The 15,628-nt window shown below is 41.6% G+C and overlaps 2 protein-coding genes across 6 annotated transcripts in view; one reads left to right on the forward strand and one right to left on the reverse strand.

Moving 5' to 3' along the window:
* FARP1 (FERM, ARH/RhoGEF and pleckstrin domain protein 1) overlaps positions 1–5,373 on the forward strand; it is a 310,831-nt gene extending 305,458 nt beyond the window's left edge. Inside the window, 3 exon segments of the mRNA XM_028526270.2 lie at positions 1,323–1,430; positions 1,853–2,004; positions 3,859–5,373. Of these exon segments, the coding sequence (XP_028382071.1) occupies positions 1,323–1,430; positions 1,853–2,004; positions 3,859–3,940 (342 nt within the window). The 3' untranslated portion in view covers positions 3,941–5,373.
* Positions 5,374–9,060: 3,687 nt separating this feature from the next.
* STK24 (serine/threonine kinase 24) overlaps positions 9,061–15,628 on the reverse strand; it is a 126,234-nt gene continuing 119,666 nt past the window's right edge. For all 5 annotated transcript variants that reach the window (XM_028526389.2, XM_036011390.1, XM_036011391.1 and 2 more), the window contains 2 exons: positions 13,972–14,108; positions 9,061–10,096 (listed from right to left, as the gene is read on the reverse strand). In XM_028526389.2, coding sequence (XP_028382190.1) covers positions 10,060–10,096; positions 13,972–14,108 — 174 coding nt within the window. In that variant the 3' untranslated portion in view covers positions 9,061–10,059. The remainder of the gene's footprint in view (positions 10,097–13,971; positions 14,109–15,628) is intronic.

The following is a 15,628-nucleotide window of genomic DNA, read 5'->3' on the forward strand; positions in this document are numbered from 1 at the left end:
CCCCTTTCAGACTGCAAGCAACTTGAGGGCAGACACATTTAAACTTTTTGCCTCAAGTCCTGCCTTAAACGGGCACTTAAAAATGCTTATTAGAGTAAACACAAATTATGGGAGATGCACCAAAGGGATAGAATAAACTAGACTCAGCATAGTTTTAAACATTTTTTGACTTGTGGCAAACTTGGCCATTTCACCATTTGTACGTGAACAATTGAGTGGCAGTAATGACATTTGCAGAGTTTTGTGCCCACCACCGCCATCCGTTTCCTCTTCTCCAAGTCTCCCTGGGAATGAGCTGCCAGCTAGCTTGTCAGGGATGTGGATGGCCTTCCCAGTGTCTGCTTCACAGCCAGACATTGAGGGGCTTTGGAGTCAACAAGGACATGCATCCTGTACTCTTGGTGTTGCATCTCGGCTGTGTGGGAGTTCACAGTAAAACCCTGTGCCTGCAACTCCTGCAGCCGCTGGGAGACCACAGGAACTACCAGATGTCCCTGGAATGCTTGGTTTTACCAATGTTGACCTGTATCTCCTGGAGACAGGTCACTTCTCTCACAAAATCCAGTGTTCTACCTGGGCCACTAGATGGCAGCAAGGAGCTGCTGGTGCAGTGCTCATGGCTGCTTATTGCTGAGGGGTCATGGACCTGTGATAGCCACAGCAAACCACCACCAAATGGGCAGCACAAACAGATTCGTCTCACCATTCTGGAGGTGACAGGTCTAAAAATCATGGTGTCAAGAAGACCAAGCCCCCTCTGAAACCTATAGGGGGATCCTTCCTTGCTTCTTCCCACTTTTATAGCTTGCTGGGTTTCCTTGGTATTCTTTACATACATCACTCCAGTCTGTTCCCATCATCATAGGGAGCTCTTCCCTGAGAATCTGCATCTCCACTCTCAAAGGACATCAATCACAGTGGATTAAGTGCCAACTCTGTTCCACTATGGTTATCTCTTAACTAAGTAGTATACTTGTGATGACCCTAGTTCCAGCTAAGGCCACATTCTGAGATAATGGAGGTTAGCATATCTTTGGGGGCAGTTGGGGCCATAATTCAACCCATAGATGACAAAAAAAATTAAATGAAGCTCATGGAGTCTACCTCTTAAGTTTTTCTACCCACCACAGAGTAGGGCCATTTTTTAATATCAGTTACAGGAAGCCTGTTCTCAGAACCACAGACCCCCCCCACCTGTGGGCCTGTCAAATAACAGCCTCACTAGTCTGAAGACTGAGATGTCCTTCCCACAGCACAAGGCTGCACCCCACTAGTGTTGGGGGCTCCCATCTGTATTCCTTACAGCCGTACTTGTCTTTCAGAATCAGCTGTCTGGGAACCTGCTGCGGAAATTCAAAAACAGCAATGGGTGGCAGAAGCTGTGGGTGGTGTTCACAAACTTCTGCCTGTTCTTCTACAAGTCACACCAGGTACGTGTGTCATGCAGGGCAGGTGGCCCTGTGACCCTTCAGATGAGGCATCTAGTGTGCAGGCTGCAGAGAGCCTGAGGGACCCCCAAAACAGCACCCTCCCCTCATGGGGCAGGCATGGGGAGAAAAAAGCCAGGTGTTGCAAGGGGTGTGCAGGGCAGGACCATATCCATGAGGCCCTAGACTATTAAGTGAAGACTGACATCCATTTGCTGACAGGCAATCTACATGTTGGTTAGATAAGGGAGTGGGGAGGACTTAACTGATGGCTCATGTCCTGGCTGGGAGGCACCAGCTGGACCACAGAGCATTAGCCCAAACCAGCTGCCTTGGCTTCCAGAGTTGCTTCAGTGTGAGAGGCTGCAGCCAAGCTCAATGCCTGTGGCCACCTTCCAAAGCCACCTTCTGCTGACTCTTTCCAGGACAATCACCCCCTCGCCAGCCTGCCCCTGCTTGGGTATTCACTCACCATTCCCTCGGAGTCTGAGGACATCCACAAAGACTACGTGTTCAAGCTGCATTTCAAGTCCCATGTGTACTACTTCAGGGCTGAAAGTGAATACACGTTTGAAAGGTAGATGTTCCCCTCTGCCCAGGGACCTACAGAAAAAGGATACTCCTCTTCTAAATAGGATTTCTCCCAAGCAAGCAAGTAGATAAGGCTCTCCACTGTGGGCATTCACAGCCTTCCAGAATGGGCTTGTTCTCCTAACCCCAGCACCTGCTTAGAATAAATCTGGGGTCACTCTGCCAAAATCCACCTCTGTTCTCAAAGTGGAACCATGATTCCCCTGGGAAATAGGCCGTCCTTACCTGTACAACTTTAATTAGTATTCATGTCACACACATTCCACTTCGGAAACTCTTGTGTTTTTTTTTTTTTCAGTTTTCGACTTCAGTAGTTCAGTTCTAACATCCCTGATTGGGCTATGGCCAAAGGCCGTTTCCAGTCAAAAGACCACATGAGGAAGGGAAAGAAACCTGGTGCTTATTACTTAGACTGACTATGGGTATGATGAGACACAGGGGCAGTAGTCTTCATTGAGCCAAGAATAAAAATAAAGTGGAAAGAGCCCAGCGGCTTCAGTCTGCTCCTGAAATTTCAAGTGCAAATTCTGGGCCTCTGAAATTGCGTCCTGATGAGGGCTACATGGGCAGTTGTTACTGCTGAACCAGTACCTTGGAGGGAATCCTCAGGCCACAGACTAGACCGGGCAATAGTTCCCCACCCCCATTTAGGCAGAAAATTCTCTTTGCCATGCTATTTGACAGGAAAATAACTTGTTTCCTTACTCCCCCACTGATACTGAACCCACAAGGGTTTCTAATCAATGGTCCAGTTTTGATCTGTGTGCAATCCCTAGTAAGTTATTTGAGCGGAAACAGCAAGGTGGTTTACAACCAGGGCTGAAAGCTCCCATGTTGTCTAAGCAGCAGTCTCTAAGGTGCACTGCTTCAGCAGTGAGCCCAGGGCGCAGCAATTCTCAACTATGATGCTGGGCTAGAAAATTTATCCAAGTTCGGATCCTGTCACTTGTGGCAAGGTTAAGTTATCCTTGCAGTGCTAGCATCCTAAAAGACCTACGATTACAGAATGCCTGAAGTCATGCTGTAAGTTCCATGAAGGCAAGAAGGTTGGTGCACCCCAGGTTTTCTCAACCTTGGCACTGCTGACATTTTACACCATATAATCCTTTCTTAGGGTCAAAGTGGGGTCTGTCCTATGCACTGTAGGATGTTTTGGCCTCTACCCACTAGATATCAGTTGCACTTCCTCTGTTGTGACAATTAAAAATGTTTCCAGGCAATGCCAGTGTCCCCAAGGTATGTGGAAACTACCAGCACACTACAAGTACTCAAATATAGAAAACAGAACTCCCATGAAGCAGGATGGAATGTATAGCAGTGTCTGTGGGAAGGATTACAAAGCAGACCTCTCCTAACAGCCAGATGCCACCTCTAAATGGAGTGTGCTGCTGCATCCTGGACAAGGCATATCCAACTCAGACACTTCTGGTTCTCTGGAAAAATTAGCACACCAAGGTCAACAGTTCTCAAACTAATACTGAGGAACACCTGAAGTAACCCCTAACCCTGCTTTCCATTACTTAATTTACTAAAGAGTTCATTTAAGAACTCTTAATCTGCTAAAATGGCAGATGAACCCTGGCTGGTGTGGTTCAGTGGATTGAGTGCTGGCCTGCAATCTAGGGCATATGCCTGGGTTATAGGCCAGGTCTCCAGTAGGGGGCACTCAAGATGCAACCACACATTGATGTTTCTCTCCCTTTCTCCCTCCCTTCCCCCTCTCTAAAACTAAATAAAATCTTAAATAAATTTAAAAAATAAAATGGCAGATTACAAATAAAAAAGAGATATGAGTTTATCGAAGTAGCCCTCAACAGTTGCTTCTCACTCTTTGTTTTAGGTGGATGGAGGTGATCCGAAGTGCCACCAGTTCAGCCTCCCGTGCCCACATTCTGAGTCACAATGAATCTCATGTATATTAATGACAGAACATATCTGTCGATTGTTTCAGTAGTGGCTGCTTTCCTGGAAGACATTTAAGGAAGTGAATGCCTGTATTAATGAAGCCTAGTAAAATTAACATCTGTCTAGAAAACAAAAACATGGTTTTACAGCAGCTCTCATCTGTCTCCATGGAACCTTTTTTAACCTTGTGTTTTCCACTGTTAATTTCTCATCTGAAAGGAAGTGCTTCCACCTCCAAGGCTTGGCGGCGTTCTGTTATTCTCTTGACGGCTGTTTTTAGCTTGTGCCAGTATTAAAACATTGTCATTAATATAGTGCCAAATGACAATTTTTCCTCCATGACTGCACGTTAAAAGCAGTACAGACACATCTATTCAACTAAAAGACAGGGCAAGCACTCTTTTCTTTTATAGGCTGCTGCATTTTTTTAAAAAGGATTTTTCCAGTGTTTGCAATACACATGGCAGTCTTAAGCAAATGAGATCATTTTCAGATTTCATTTTTTTTCAATCTTTCTACTTTTATAATAACAGGAAGTTAGATGGATTGACTCCTTCAATTAGTAAGAAATTTGGAGCACACTTTGTTCCACTCGGGGGTCTTGTGCTCCAATGAAACGCTGGTTACCAGACCTACTTGCTGGCGCAAGTTGACCAAAATGTTTAAGTAGTTACTATTTACAAAGTGTAGCAGGTGGTTTTCTGTCAAGTGAAGCAGAAATCCAGTGCAATGTCTAGACTCATTGTACTGCTAGTGGTATATATAATGGGAAGATATTAAGCTGTGGTGTTTTGCTGTCTGTCTCACAAGCATGAAAACCTGTATGTCAGTAATCAGGGCCATCTGTGATGTTATGTTATGGAGGGGTTTTGTGAGCTTCAGTGAATGCAGAAGCACTATGAATAATGGTGTGTAGTCCCCAGGCACCCATTATCATACCTATCTGTATCCTACTGCAACTGTGGTTTGGAACTGCATATTTTATAGTAGTATATATCGTGCCTGTCTTCAAAAAACATTCTTTTTCCTTTTTGATACTCATTCCTCCCCAGGTATAGGGTATCAACACTATGACATTGCACATCCTTGACAGTCAGACTACATAGGGAAATTGTTTCCAGTAATGCTGGGCCCACTGGTCAAAATCTGTTTGCCTATTCTCTGTGGAGATCAGGTGGCTGCTATCCTCAGTGTTCTTAAGCCCTTTCTGATGTAGTCCAGAGGGGGCAGCCAATCAACCCAGATCTCTCCCCTGCACCACAGCTGGGAAATCCCCTTACCTAAAACACAAAGGACTACTCCAACTTTGTGGAGCTGTGTGACTGGTTATGTGGAAATGGCAATGTACAAATGGACAAGTAGATTGAAATGTGTTAATCATTTGCCTTACAATGTGTACCAGATGGTTTTAAGTACTAACAAAAGGGAATAAAAATACCTCACACCACAATCCAGCATATTGAAGTTTTAAGGCAGAACAACTCACCTTGTTTCTCGTCTTTATTTTCATCTAATTTTGGGTGGTGGTGATCTATAGGCAAAGGTCAGAGTTGGCTGGTCACCACAGAGTGCATGGTCAAAGAGAGAAACACAATGAACTAACTTGACTGCTCACTGAGACAAACAACGTTTTGAAAAAAATTGGTATTTTTAGTCTCTGTTTCATTCAACTTGGCCTCAGAGACAGAATTTTTCTAGGAGACTGATCTTCAGTGGCTATAAAAGACAATGACTAAAACCCAAAGGAGGAGGGCAAAGCAGAGAAGGGCTACCTGGCACTTCCTTTATAAAAAGAACCCTGGAGACAAGCTAGTTCCTTGAGATTTCCCCCACATTCCTGGGGCAAGACCAACACCTACTTAACAGGGAAGATGAAGCTCAAGTGCTCTGAGCAGAGGCAGTATCACTCAAGTTCTTCAGAAGTCAACTAAATTCCACAAGGCTCAGGGATAAGGTGGTCCCATGTCAGTATTTCTGAATGATTGGAAACAGTTCAGACTTATGAGCAGCACACTGTTCTCCCTACTCCTTGTGACTTCAAAGAAACTACAAGTCCAAAAACAGGCAATTTGAGACTGATCCCAAGTTGCCAGGACAGTTTCCGACACCTGTCTTCGTCCATTCAGGTAAACACACACAAAATACCATTGACTGGGGGGACTTTAAGAAACCTGAGAACTAAGAATTTCTCTTACAGTCCAAGATCAAAGTGCCAGCAGAGTTGGTGGCTGGTGGGACCTACTTCCTGGTTCATAGCCAGCCTCAAAGTGTCCACACAAGGTGGAAGGGCTGAGGAATTTCTGTGGAATCTCTTCTCTATGGGCACTAATCCCAGATATGAGCTCCATCCTCATGACCAAATCATTTCCTCCTAATACCATCACACTGGGCATTAGAATTTCAACTTATAAATATGGTAAGACAGATGTTTAATCTATTCCCTCTATGCATAAGACAAAATTACAAAATAACTTTTCTGTTAACTTTATTCACCCTAGCATGATACAGTACCTGTGTTTAAGAACACACCATGCAGCACTTTCCATTTATTGCCATATATTATGGCAGAAATACAGAAACCGTATTTTAAGAAACTATAAAATGCTTATAAACAGACCATATGCTGTGCCAAAAGAAAGGTACAAAATACTATATGAAGAACTAAACTAGACACTTCTTCACAAGACCAAACTGAGAAAAAAACTGTCAGATTCAGAAAATGTGTGGCACTTGGTTACATCAAGACAATCATGAGATTGACAGTTAGAGCACCAAGACATCTCAAATGACACCAGTGGCCACCTCACTTAGCATATCCAAGGAGCACACAGAAAAGACAATTCAAAAGCATCAAACCAGCCAGGCACGGTGAACACACTGCTTCCGTTTCCAAAGGTGGCAGCTATGCTTGTGTGTTGCTCCCACAGGAGGACCTCTGCCACCATCCCAGGCGGATATAAACTGTAAAACTGCTGGGGTTTGGCATCAAGAGGCTTGCCAGTGTTCATACATCTATCACCGAATGCTGAGCTCACAGGTATGGTTCAACACCAACAGCATGGTCTGAGGCAGGTCCCATTTTAGCTCTGAGGTATGGTCTGTCTTTTCTAGTGAAGGGCTTGAAGCAGATACACAAATGGCAGCCTCCTAGTCTAAACAGGATACCCTTAAAAAACACATAAACTGAGTTTATGCATTTACAGAAAGTAACAAATCGAAAAGACTGTATAAGGAGATGATCCACTTCTAAAATCCAGTAAAACGACATTCTTCCCCAGGAAGCTCAATCAACAGAAGATACTATCAACAAACTAAAGAAATAATTGCTGCTTTACCCTAGAGACAGCAGTGTGTATTATAGTCTAATGATTGCTAAATATCTCTAACCATTTATACCAATAGGCTTGACTGGAATCCAGTCTATCTATGAGCATAACCATTAACTTGTATTTGCAATTAGCTTCAGCTTCATCTTGATACAAGGTCTGTCCAGAAGGTATCCAGCCAAGTAATATGAAAAACAGAGACATTTATTGAGGAAGAATCAAGAACATTGTACATAGGACAATGACACCTCAGTCTCCCTCAAAGTAGGTACCTTGGGACCACAGTTTCCCAATTGCCATTGGCTGCCCCATCGTATTTTCCTGAATCTCACTGACAGTCTGAATCTCTTCCTTTTAAAGGTGATTTTAGTTTTGGGAAAGCCAGAAGTTGCAAGGCACCAAATCTGGTATGGGGCCTAAGTCACCTGGGTGATTTGATGTTTTGCCAAAATACTCTGCACAAGACATGCATGAGCAGGCATGTTGTTTTGATGAAGCTGCCAAGTGCCAGTTGCCCATAGCTATGGCCTTCTGAATCATCCAAATAGTTTCCATAGAGGACTGTTCATGCTTAACACAAAATCTGATGCAGATGTGCTGCTCTGCTTGCTCAGCCATTTGAATGTGATGGCCACACATGCTCACTCAACAGTGTCTACCACCCCCACTGACTAGTACAGTGAAGTCATCTTTGTTCACACACATTCCAGTTCACTCTCTTAATTGCCAGGTTACATCGATGCTGTGCAAAATGTTCTCATTATATTAACAATGCTTGACTTTTTCCAGACAGATCTTGTATTCATTGTCCAGTGGAAATACAAAGTTACAGGAACTTTGAATCAGAAAGCTGCTGTCTATTCTGTCTCTCTCAAAATTACACAAGCACTGTGGGGGAACACTGTTCACTCTTTGAGTGATTTCTCCTGTAATAAACAAAACTGATGTTTGGTACATGCCTCACAGGGAAATTAAAGTTCCCTCACACTCTCGGAAACACAAAATGAAGTATTCTCAAAATTTATTATTTGTTAACAGTCTTGCTGCAGAATTAACATACACAATAAGAATTAGCAAGTCAGTTCTATTTCCCATAAACAAGGGTATCCTTTACAGAAATTCAACCCAAATGTACTTCTAATTAAAAAAATTTATTTCAGAATTTAAAAATTAGACCCCATTAACAAACCTAACAATAACCACCACTCTAGTGTCTCTGACTCAGGCCTCTGTCCTCTCCCTGTAGCATCCAGCCACAAAACCAGCAGGTATCTGACTTCCATCCCAAAGTTTACCCAGTAACTTCCTGCCTCCAAAAATCCTTTGTCTCCCCCCTCAAGAACTGCTACTCCAACAAGAGATGACAATGACTCATATCAACAAATATTAAAAGTGCCACACATATATAAATCAGTCAAGAACTGCTGCGAGAACCCTAATTCCCATATCAAAAACCCAAGAGATTTCCCCTCCTGGCAAGCAAAACCCTGCCACAAGCCAAGAAAAGTATACACCTGGCTGACAAGCTAGCAGACACAGGCCCTTATAAGAGAACAAAATAATCCTTAATTGAGGTCCCTGGGAGGAAAAGAGCACTTTCACAAATCAGCAGTGTTCATCTTTATCTTCTCAATGACCAATTTTTAAAACTTGCATAGAGAACTGACCTGAACATTCAATATTTGGAATGTGGGCCCTTCCAGAGTATTCTAAAATGTCTTATCACATACAAAGTCACACATTCACACACACAAATACAGCAGGTGCACTGTGCCCTCAGAGTAGTCACATTTCAAGGAGAGTATGCAAGGTAAGTGTTATAAAATTTATTTGTGGAAGCATTCACATATTTTTAGGTGGGAAAGGTGATATGCAAATTTCACTACAAGGTGCAACAAAATCATACAGGAAAGAATGGTACAGCTGGTGCAGGATTGGCGGTGGAACAATTCCAAATGAATATTAGATGAGAGCACTTCATTGGGGAAAAAACTTAAAATAATAATTTAAAGCTTCACGAGACAAGATATGTTCCAATTTAAAACACTAAGAAATAGTACCATCAATGAAAAAGGAAATCAACTTCTAAGTGTACCAAAGGGCTGGAGAGCAAATGAAAATTTTCATTTGTTGAGGTACAAATAGGAATATTCCTTAAGAGGGGCATTAATTATTATTAATGACGAACCCTGCAAATACAAAATAAATCCAAATCACTGGTCACATAATCCAAAATTTACATGTAATAAAGGCAAGGCAATAGACTCAAGTTATGGCCTGTCAAATATTTACTCCACTTGACATTATCTACAGAAGCACTTGGCCAATTTGTACACAGTGATTCCTTATGCACGCTGAAAAGGTTTCTGTAAAAATGACACTATATACAAATCTGTACACTGATCCACCAGAGCGATTCTCCCAGGGAGGGGAATTACAACTTAAAGCCAGATACCTGAGGTTTCATTTCTTCAGTTGCCTTTTCATAATCCCAAATATACATTTCTGGGTTTGATTTTTGTTTTTAAAGATACTTCCCTTGATATGTGTGCTATGGTTAAAATTAAAAACAAGAATAATAAAATAAAATTATCACTTGAAGGAGCTGACCCTTCTCCATCCCATCTAGAGACTTATCTGGCCAAGGCTAGTGAGTAAGGACCAGTGGCTCTGGACAGGCAGCCTCAGCTGGGGGACAGCCCCTTGATGGTGCGTATCTTCAGCAAAGTCAGCAAAGGCTCTCATTGACTTTTTTGAAGGAGGAGGACAAAGAAGAAAGAAAAAACAAAACCCCAAATGCCAAAGGGATTTCAGTGGGACGAAGTTCCTCCACCACTTAGAGAATATCTAGGGAAAAAAAAACAGAAATAAAGTAAATAAATGCCATTTTCTCTAAATTAAAAAATTAATTTGCAAAATTCAAACAGTAACCAAATCCTAATTTTTACAAACATTCCCAAGTCATAAAACAACAGAGCAACTATCAATGAATTAATTATATAAAGAATTCACCCCTGGCGGGGGTGGCTCAGTAGCTGAGTGCCAGCCTGTAAATCAATGGGTCACCAGTTTGATTCCCAGTCAGGGCACACGCCTGGGTACAGGCCAGGCCACTGGTGGAGGGGTAAGAGGCAACAACACATTGATGTTTCTCTCCCTCTCTTTCTTCCTTCCCCTCTCTACAAAATAAATAAATAACATCTAAAAAACAAGAGATACATAACATTTTTTAAAAAGAATTCATAAAAATTAAGAAAATCCTGATTTCAACACAAAAATTTTCATTGTTAGGTAAAAAGTGAGAATGTGATTCAGCCTTCCAGAGGGGGAAAAAAACAAATGTGAATAAAACTGTAGATGATACATCTTTACTTATAATCAATTTTTAAAAACTGAAAAATCAGTAATAACCAACGACCAAATAATCAAGTAAGATTCAGGAATACATAACAATGGCTGTTTGAGTACCAGTACAAGAAACTATTTTGGCCACAAAAACACTGACAGTTGTACAGGTAATCCACCTCCTGGCTAAGGTCTCTTAGATTTTTTTTTTTTTTGTAATTATAATTAGGAAGCAACTATGACATCAGTAAGAGAGAAAGAGTTAAGTAAATAAGCATCTAAATAAAACAACAGGCCCTGGCTGGTGTAGCTCTGAATTGAACATGGGCTGCAAACCAAAGGGTCGCCAGTTTGATTCCCAGTCAGGGTAACATGCCTGGGTTGCTAGCCAGGTCCCCAGTGGGGGCTACACGAGAGGCAACCACACATTGATATCTCTTTCTCCCTCAAAAAAATATAAATAAAATCTTTACAAAATGAAAAAAAAATAAAAATGAAATAAAACAGATCAGAAATTGTAATTATATTCAAATATGAAAACTATACATAGTAAGTGTGCACAAAAATTATACATGTAGTTTTTAGAATTATTTATCCTAAGTACAAAACAATGTCCAAAATATATGTGCACTACAATTTTCATAAATGTAAAAAAATTAGTAAGTTCATGATATATATACAATAATTGAAGGCAACACACCCAAAATAATGATAATGTACTTGGGCTAGAGGGTTGGGATCATGTACAAACTTTTGTTTCTCCAAAAATTCCACAGTATTTTCTTGCTTGGAATAAAAAGTGGAGAAGGTGGAGGGTTCCCTCATGGCTAAGATTTCCTCAACACCTCAAAACAGACTTAGTCACAGTAGATAAGCTTGGCATTCTCCCAGAAAACAACTGGTTACATAAGAACCTCTTAAAAAGCAAGCTTTAGCACAGATCCTAAGACTCATTTTTCAGAAAACATAAATGCCTTAGTCATAGGAGGACCTGGTGCCACACAAAGGATCCACACATTAATTCAAACCAAGATGTACAGGAAGCCTTTGAAATGCTTTAGACAAAAGGTGTTTTTTTTTTTTTTTTTTTTTAGGTGATCCATTGAACTAATGCATTTGGGAACAAATTACTATGAAGCATGAGCAAGGACCTGTGTGGTTTGGCAGCATTTTGGGTGGGGACACTCAGGAAGAGCATGGGGGAGTTCCAGAAGGAATAAATGGACAGTACCAGCCAAGGCCTGCAAAAAGCAAACAGGGACCCTGGGGAGGAGAGTCATCTGATGGCCAAGGAGGAGGGTTCACAATCACAAAGAAGGAAAAACAAGAGAGAGCCATCTGGGGGAAGAAAGAAGAATGCTAACTTAGTATGTGTAATGCATCACTAGAAAGTAAAACCTCAAACATAATATATGGACAGTTGTATTTGTATTATATGGCTGCTGAGCATCTGAAATGTGGTTGTTCACCACAGATTGTGCTGTGAAATGACAGACATACTGGACTGCAAAGACTTAGCACCAAAAGAAATGTAAACTGCCTTACTGATAGTTTTTTTTATATTGATTACATGTTAAAATAAGATTGCAGAATACACTGGGTTAAAAAAATCTAATATTAAACTTATTTCACTTGTTCCTCTTACTTTTTTTTTAATGTGGTTACTACAAAATGTAAAGTTCTGTGTGTGGCTCACATTATTTTCCCTACTAGTGATGGTACAGATCAACTCATATCAGCAATTACAGAAAGGGGAACAGAGAGACAGACCAGTTAAATATGCACAGGCCACACCCAAGTCCTGGAGCTGCAGGGAAACCAAGGCATGTATAAGAATCACTAGGAACAATTTCAGGCAAGTTGGGACAATATCAGCCCTAAAAGTGGCACTACAAAAGCAGAAAACAAGACCAAAAACAAGATGGTATCGCCACCAGTTTCTGGTTTAAGCTCTCTTTGGGACACTTAAAGTCTCTTTATTTTTAGTGAAAAGTAAATGTCACTGAAATGAAGTGTGAAGTGATTCTAAGTTTCTTTGAGAAATTAGAAAAATGGACCATTATACATAAGGAGGAAAAGCTTATGTGATGATAATATAAAAACAGTCCATGGAATATTACAACAAAGCTATGTTAGAAGTCAAAGTGCATACACGTTAATAGACATACATGAACATGGTAACAACAATGTTTTTGTGAGGATGTGATTTCTTTGTTCTGTTTTCCTTTATTTTTGTAATTCATTAGTATCAAAACAAGGCAGGGGGAAAGAGGACAATTCTTCCTATTGCTTCAAAATTGAAGGAAGATAAGTAAACTGTATTCTCTAGCCTAAGCTTCAGAGCAAGGTAGAATGTTGGGATGTCTTTTACAAAGAAACCTGAGAGTTCAGGAGAGTACAGCTGAACGGTAAAAATTAAGGTTTCTCTTGATGTCCCTCTTTAGAGGGACTCTTCACAGGATATCGGGAAGCCCCTTCAATCATCACTTATAAGAAATCGCAAAGATGACCCCATGTACCCCAAACTTCTTCATATGCTATCAAGCTGACACCTCACAACAGACCTGAAATGTTCAGATTCTCAGAAGGGCTCAATCATCATTTGGAAGGTGAATGTCAAAGCAATGACATGCCTTGTGCTCAGGGTGTTGAAGGTTTGGGATGTGGAAGAGAGATGGAGCCATAGAGATACTGGACAGCACCTGTCCCTTCTCTCTAAATACCCTCAAATGACTGTATGTACGCCAGGGTATCAGTCAATGAGTCTTCTAAAATGAGTTCAAGAGAGTGGGTAGGAATACAGCTCATTATTCCTCACCCACAACCAGGGCTACCAGTGGGGACCAGGAGCACCCTGCAGGCTGGTGTAGACAGAGTGTACTGAGTCACAACAAAGCTTCAGGGCAAGAGGCAGAGTTGAGATCTGGCATGGAAACCCAAGAAAAAGAGCAGACCCGCATCCATCCTCATGGAACTCACCAAGCCCAAACTTAGGGAATTTTTGGACACTTGACGTTAAAGCATAAAACCAAACAGATAATTACCAACACCTAGCTAAGGACTATATAATTAGGCTACATCATTAAAGCAGACATTTTAAAGTCATTCTGTATTCATGTGGCACAAACTTCTGTGGTCCTTCCCCGTTGTTTCCAGATTCATATCATTCATTCATACTGATTTCTATAATTCAGAACAAGAGAAGAGAAACAGAGTAGGAACAAAGCACCAAACAAGCAAATGGAGGATAGAAGAGCAGTTTGTTTGAAGGTGCTCCCACACCCAGCCTGCAAAAGCCAGAGGACAAATGGTATGGCCTCCATGAGGCTCTGTTTCCTGGAGGCAGTGACCTCAGCTGCAGCACTGGTGGCAGTTACCTCTGAAGCCGCTGTACGAGCTGGGCCACCATGGTGTCCGAGATCCCAGGGCATGCCTCTTCTGCCAGGTAGATGGCCCCTCGAAGTTCTTCTATGGAGCCCATGTTACCACCACATGCTTGGCTCTTCTCCTTCAACTTGAAAAACACAAATGTGAAGATCATAGGAATCAACGAGCATCTATTTTAGAGAGTAACAAAACATGTGGATCCATAACAACTCCAGCCACATGAGTACTGGCAGTGGCTTCAGCTCAGGACCCATTTCTTTCAATGAACAGCTTTCTGAATGCTAAGAACACTATTTATAGAAAGGTCACTATTGAGACTTAAGTCATTATCTTCACTAGAGTGAACAGAGACAACTAGATTCTTGTGCATCTATTCAAAATGTGATCATGGCAATCTGTCCTCTGTTTTATTTTTCTATTTCAATCTTATCTTACACCAGAAAAGCAATTTTGAAATTACTAGTTTCCACACTCAGGTTGCCATGTGGGCTATCTAAAGCTTATTAATTAGAGAAAGCTTACTAATATTAATAATAGGTTGGTTCATAGAAGACAACAAACTGTCTTGTTGGTCCTCTTTTCTCAAAATATTCTATTTCATGTAAATGAGTGCCAGCCCTAAATTCTGGGAATCTGCAACATCCCTCTTAACACCTCTGCTCCCATGAGAAATCATGACAGTATCATGACAATCTGTTCAGGCACCTTCCTCATTTTAAGGTCAAACTGGTTGGTCTCTTCTTGGAATGTGACCAAAGTGTACAGTGTAGAAGGAGAGCTGCTCAGGTCAAGGAGCAGCCAAGCCAGGACTGAGGGCCAGGCGCAGAGAAAAAAAATGACTTCCTCTTCAGGAGTCCTCCTCCTCAGTTTCATGTTTAAGAAATAAGTTTACAAAATAGCTTTGGCTTTTAAAGCTGCTGTGAACACATGCTATCATTCCCAGCATCAGTTTCATTCAAGAAATAGTAGTTTCTCTTTCTCCCTGCTAAAGGGACATATAGAACAACAGGAAAGGCCTGGCCTGTGAGTTTAAGTTTAGCTAGAATAAAAAATGAAAGTATTATTATATCTAGGATTACTCATTAATTCTGAATAATGATTTCAGAATAATTTCTTCATATGCCCAATAACAAATAAACAGCTTCAGACATTTAAGAGAATATGTGCCATTTTCCTGATTGATTCCCGGACTGATCCCAGTCAAGTCACAATAAAGGGTCTCAGGAAAGCAAGAGAGCATCTAGAAAACCTGAAGGACCAATCTTCCAAACAATATACAAAAAGAGCAAAATGGGGCCTTACTGGCACCCTAGGAAGAGCAATGGTATCCAGAAAATCAGCCAAGGCTAGAGCCAGAAAGCAACACAGAAGGGGCCTCTATCTGCCCTGTGTTGTTTAGTTTTCCAACTAAAAGCAGTGTGTTCAGTGGTTACAGGGTTGGACCCTAGTCTGCCTGGGTGGAAGGCAGGGCCCTTAAGCAAGCTTGTGAAAGCAGTTGCTGGGCTGAGAAAGGGGTGGGAGCTTGGAGGAGGGGCTAAAAGAGGGAGTGGGATAGAGACTGCCCTAGAGCACCTGGGCAACGCCAGGTGAAAGCACTGTGGGACTGGGTTCAGGCCAAGCGGAGCACTTCCTTCCCACCTTTGACAG

This window comes from Phyllostomus discolor, chromosome 11, assembly GCF_004126475.2.
Source record: "Phyllostomus discolor isolate MPI-MPIP mPhyDis1 chromosome 11, mPhyDis1.pri.v3, whole genome shotgun sequence".
Lineage (NCBI taxonomy): Eukaryota > Metazoa > Chordata > Mammalia > Chiroptera > Phyllostomidae > Phyllostomus > Phyllostomus discolor.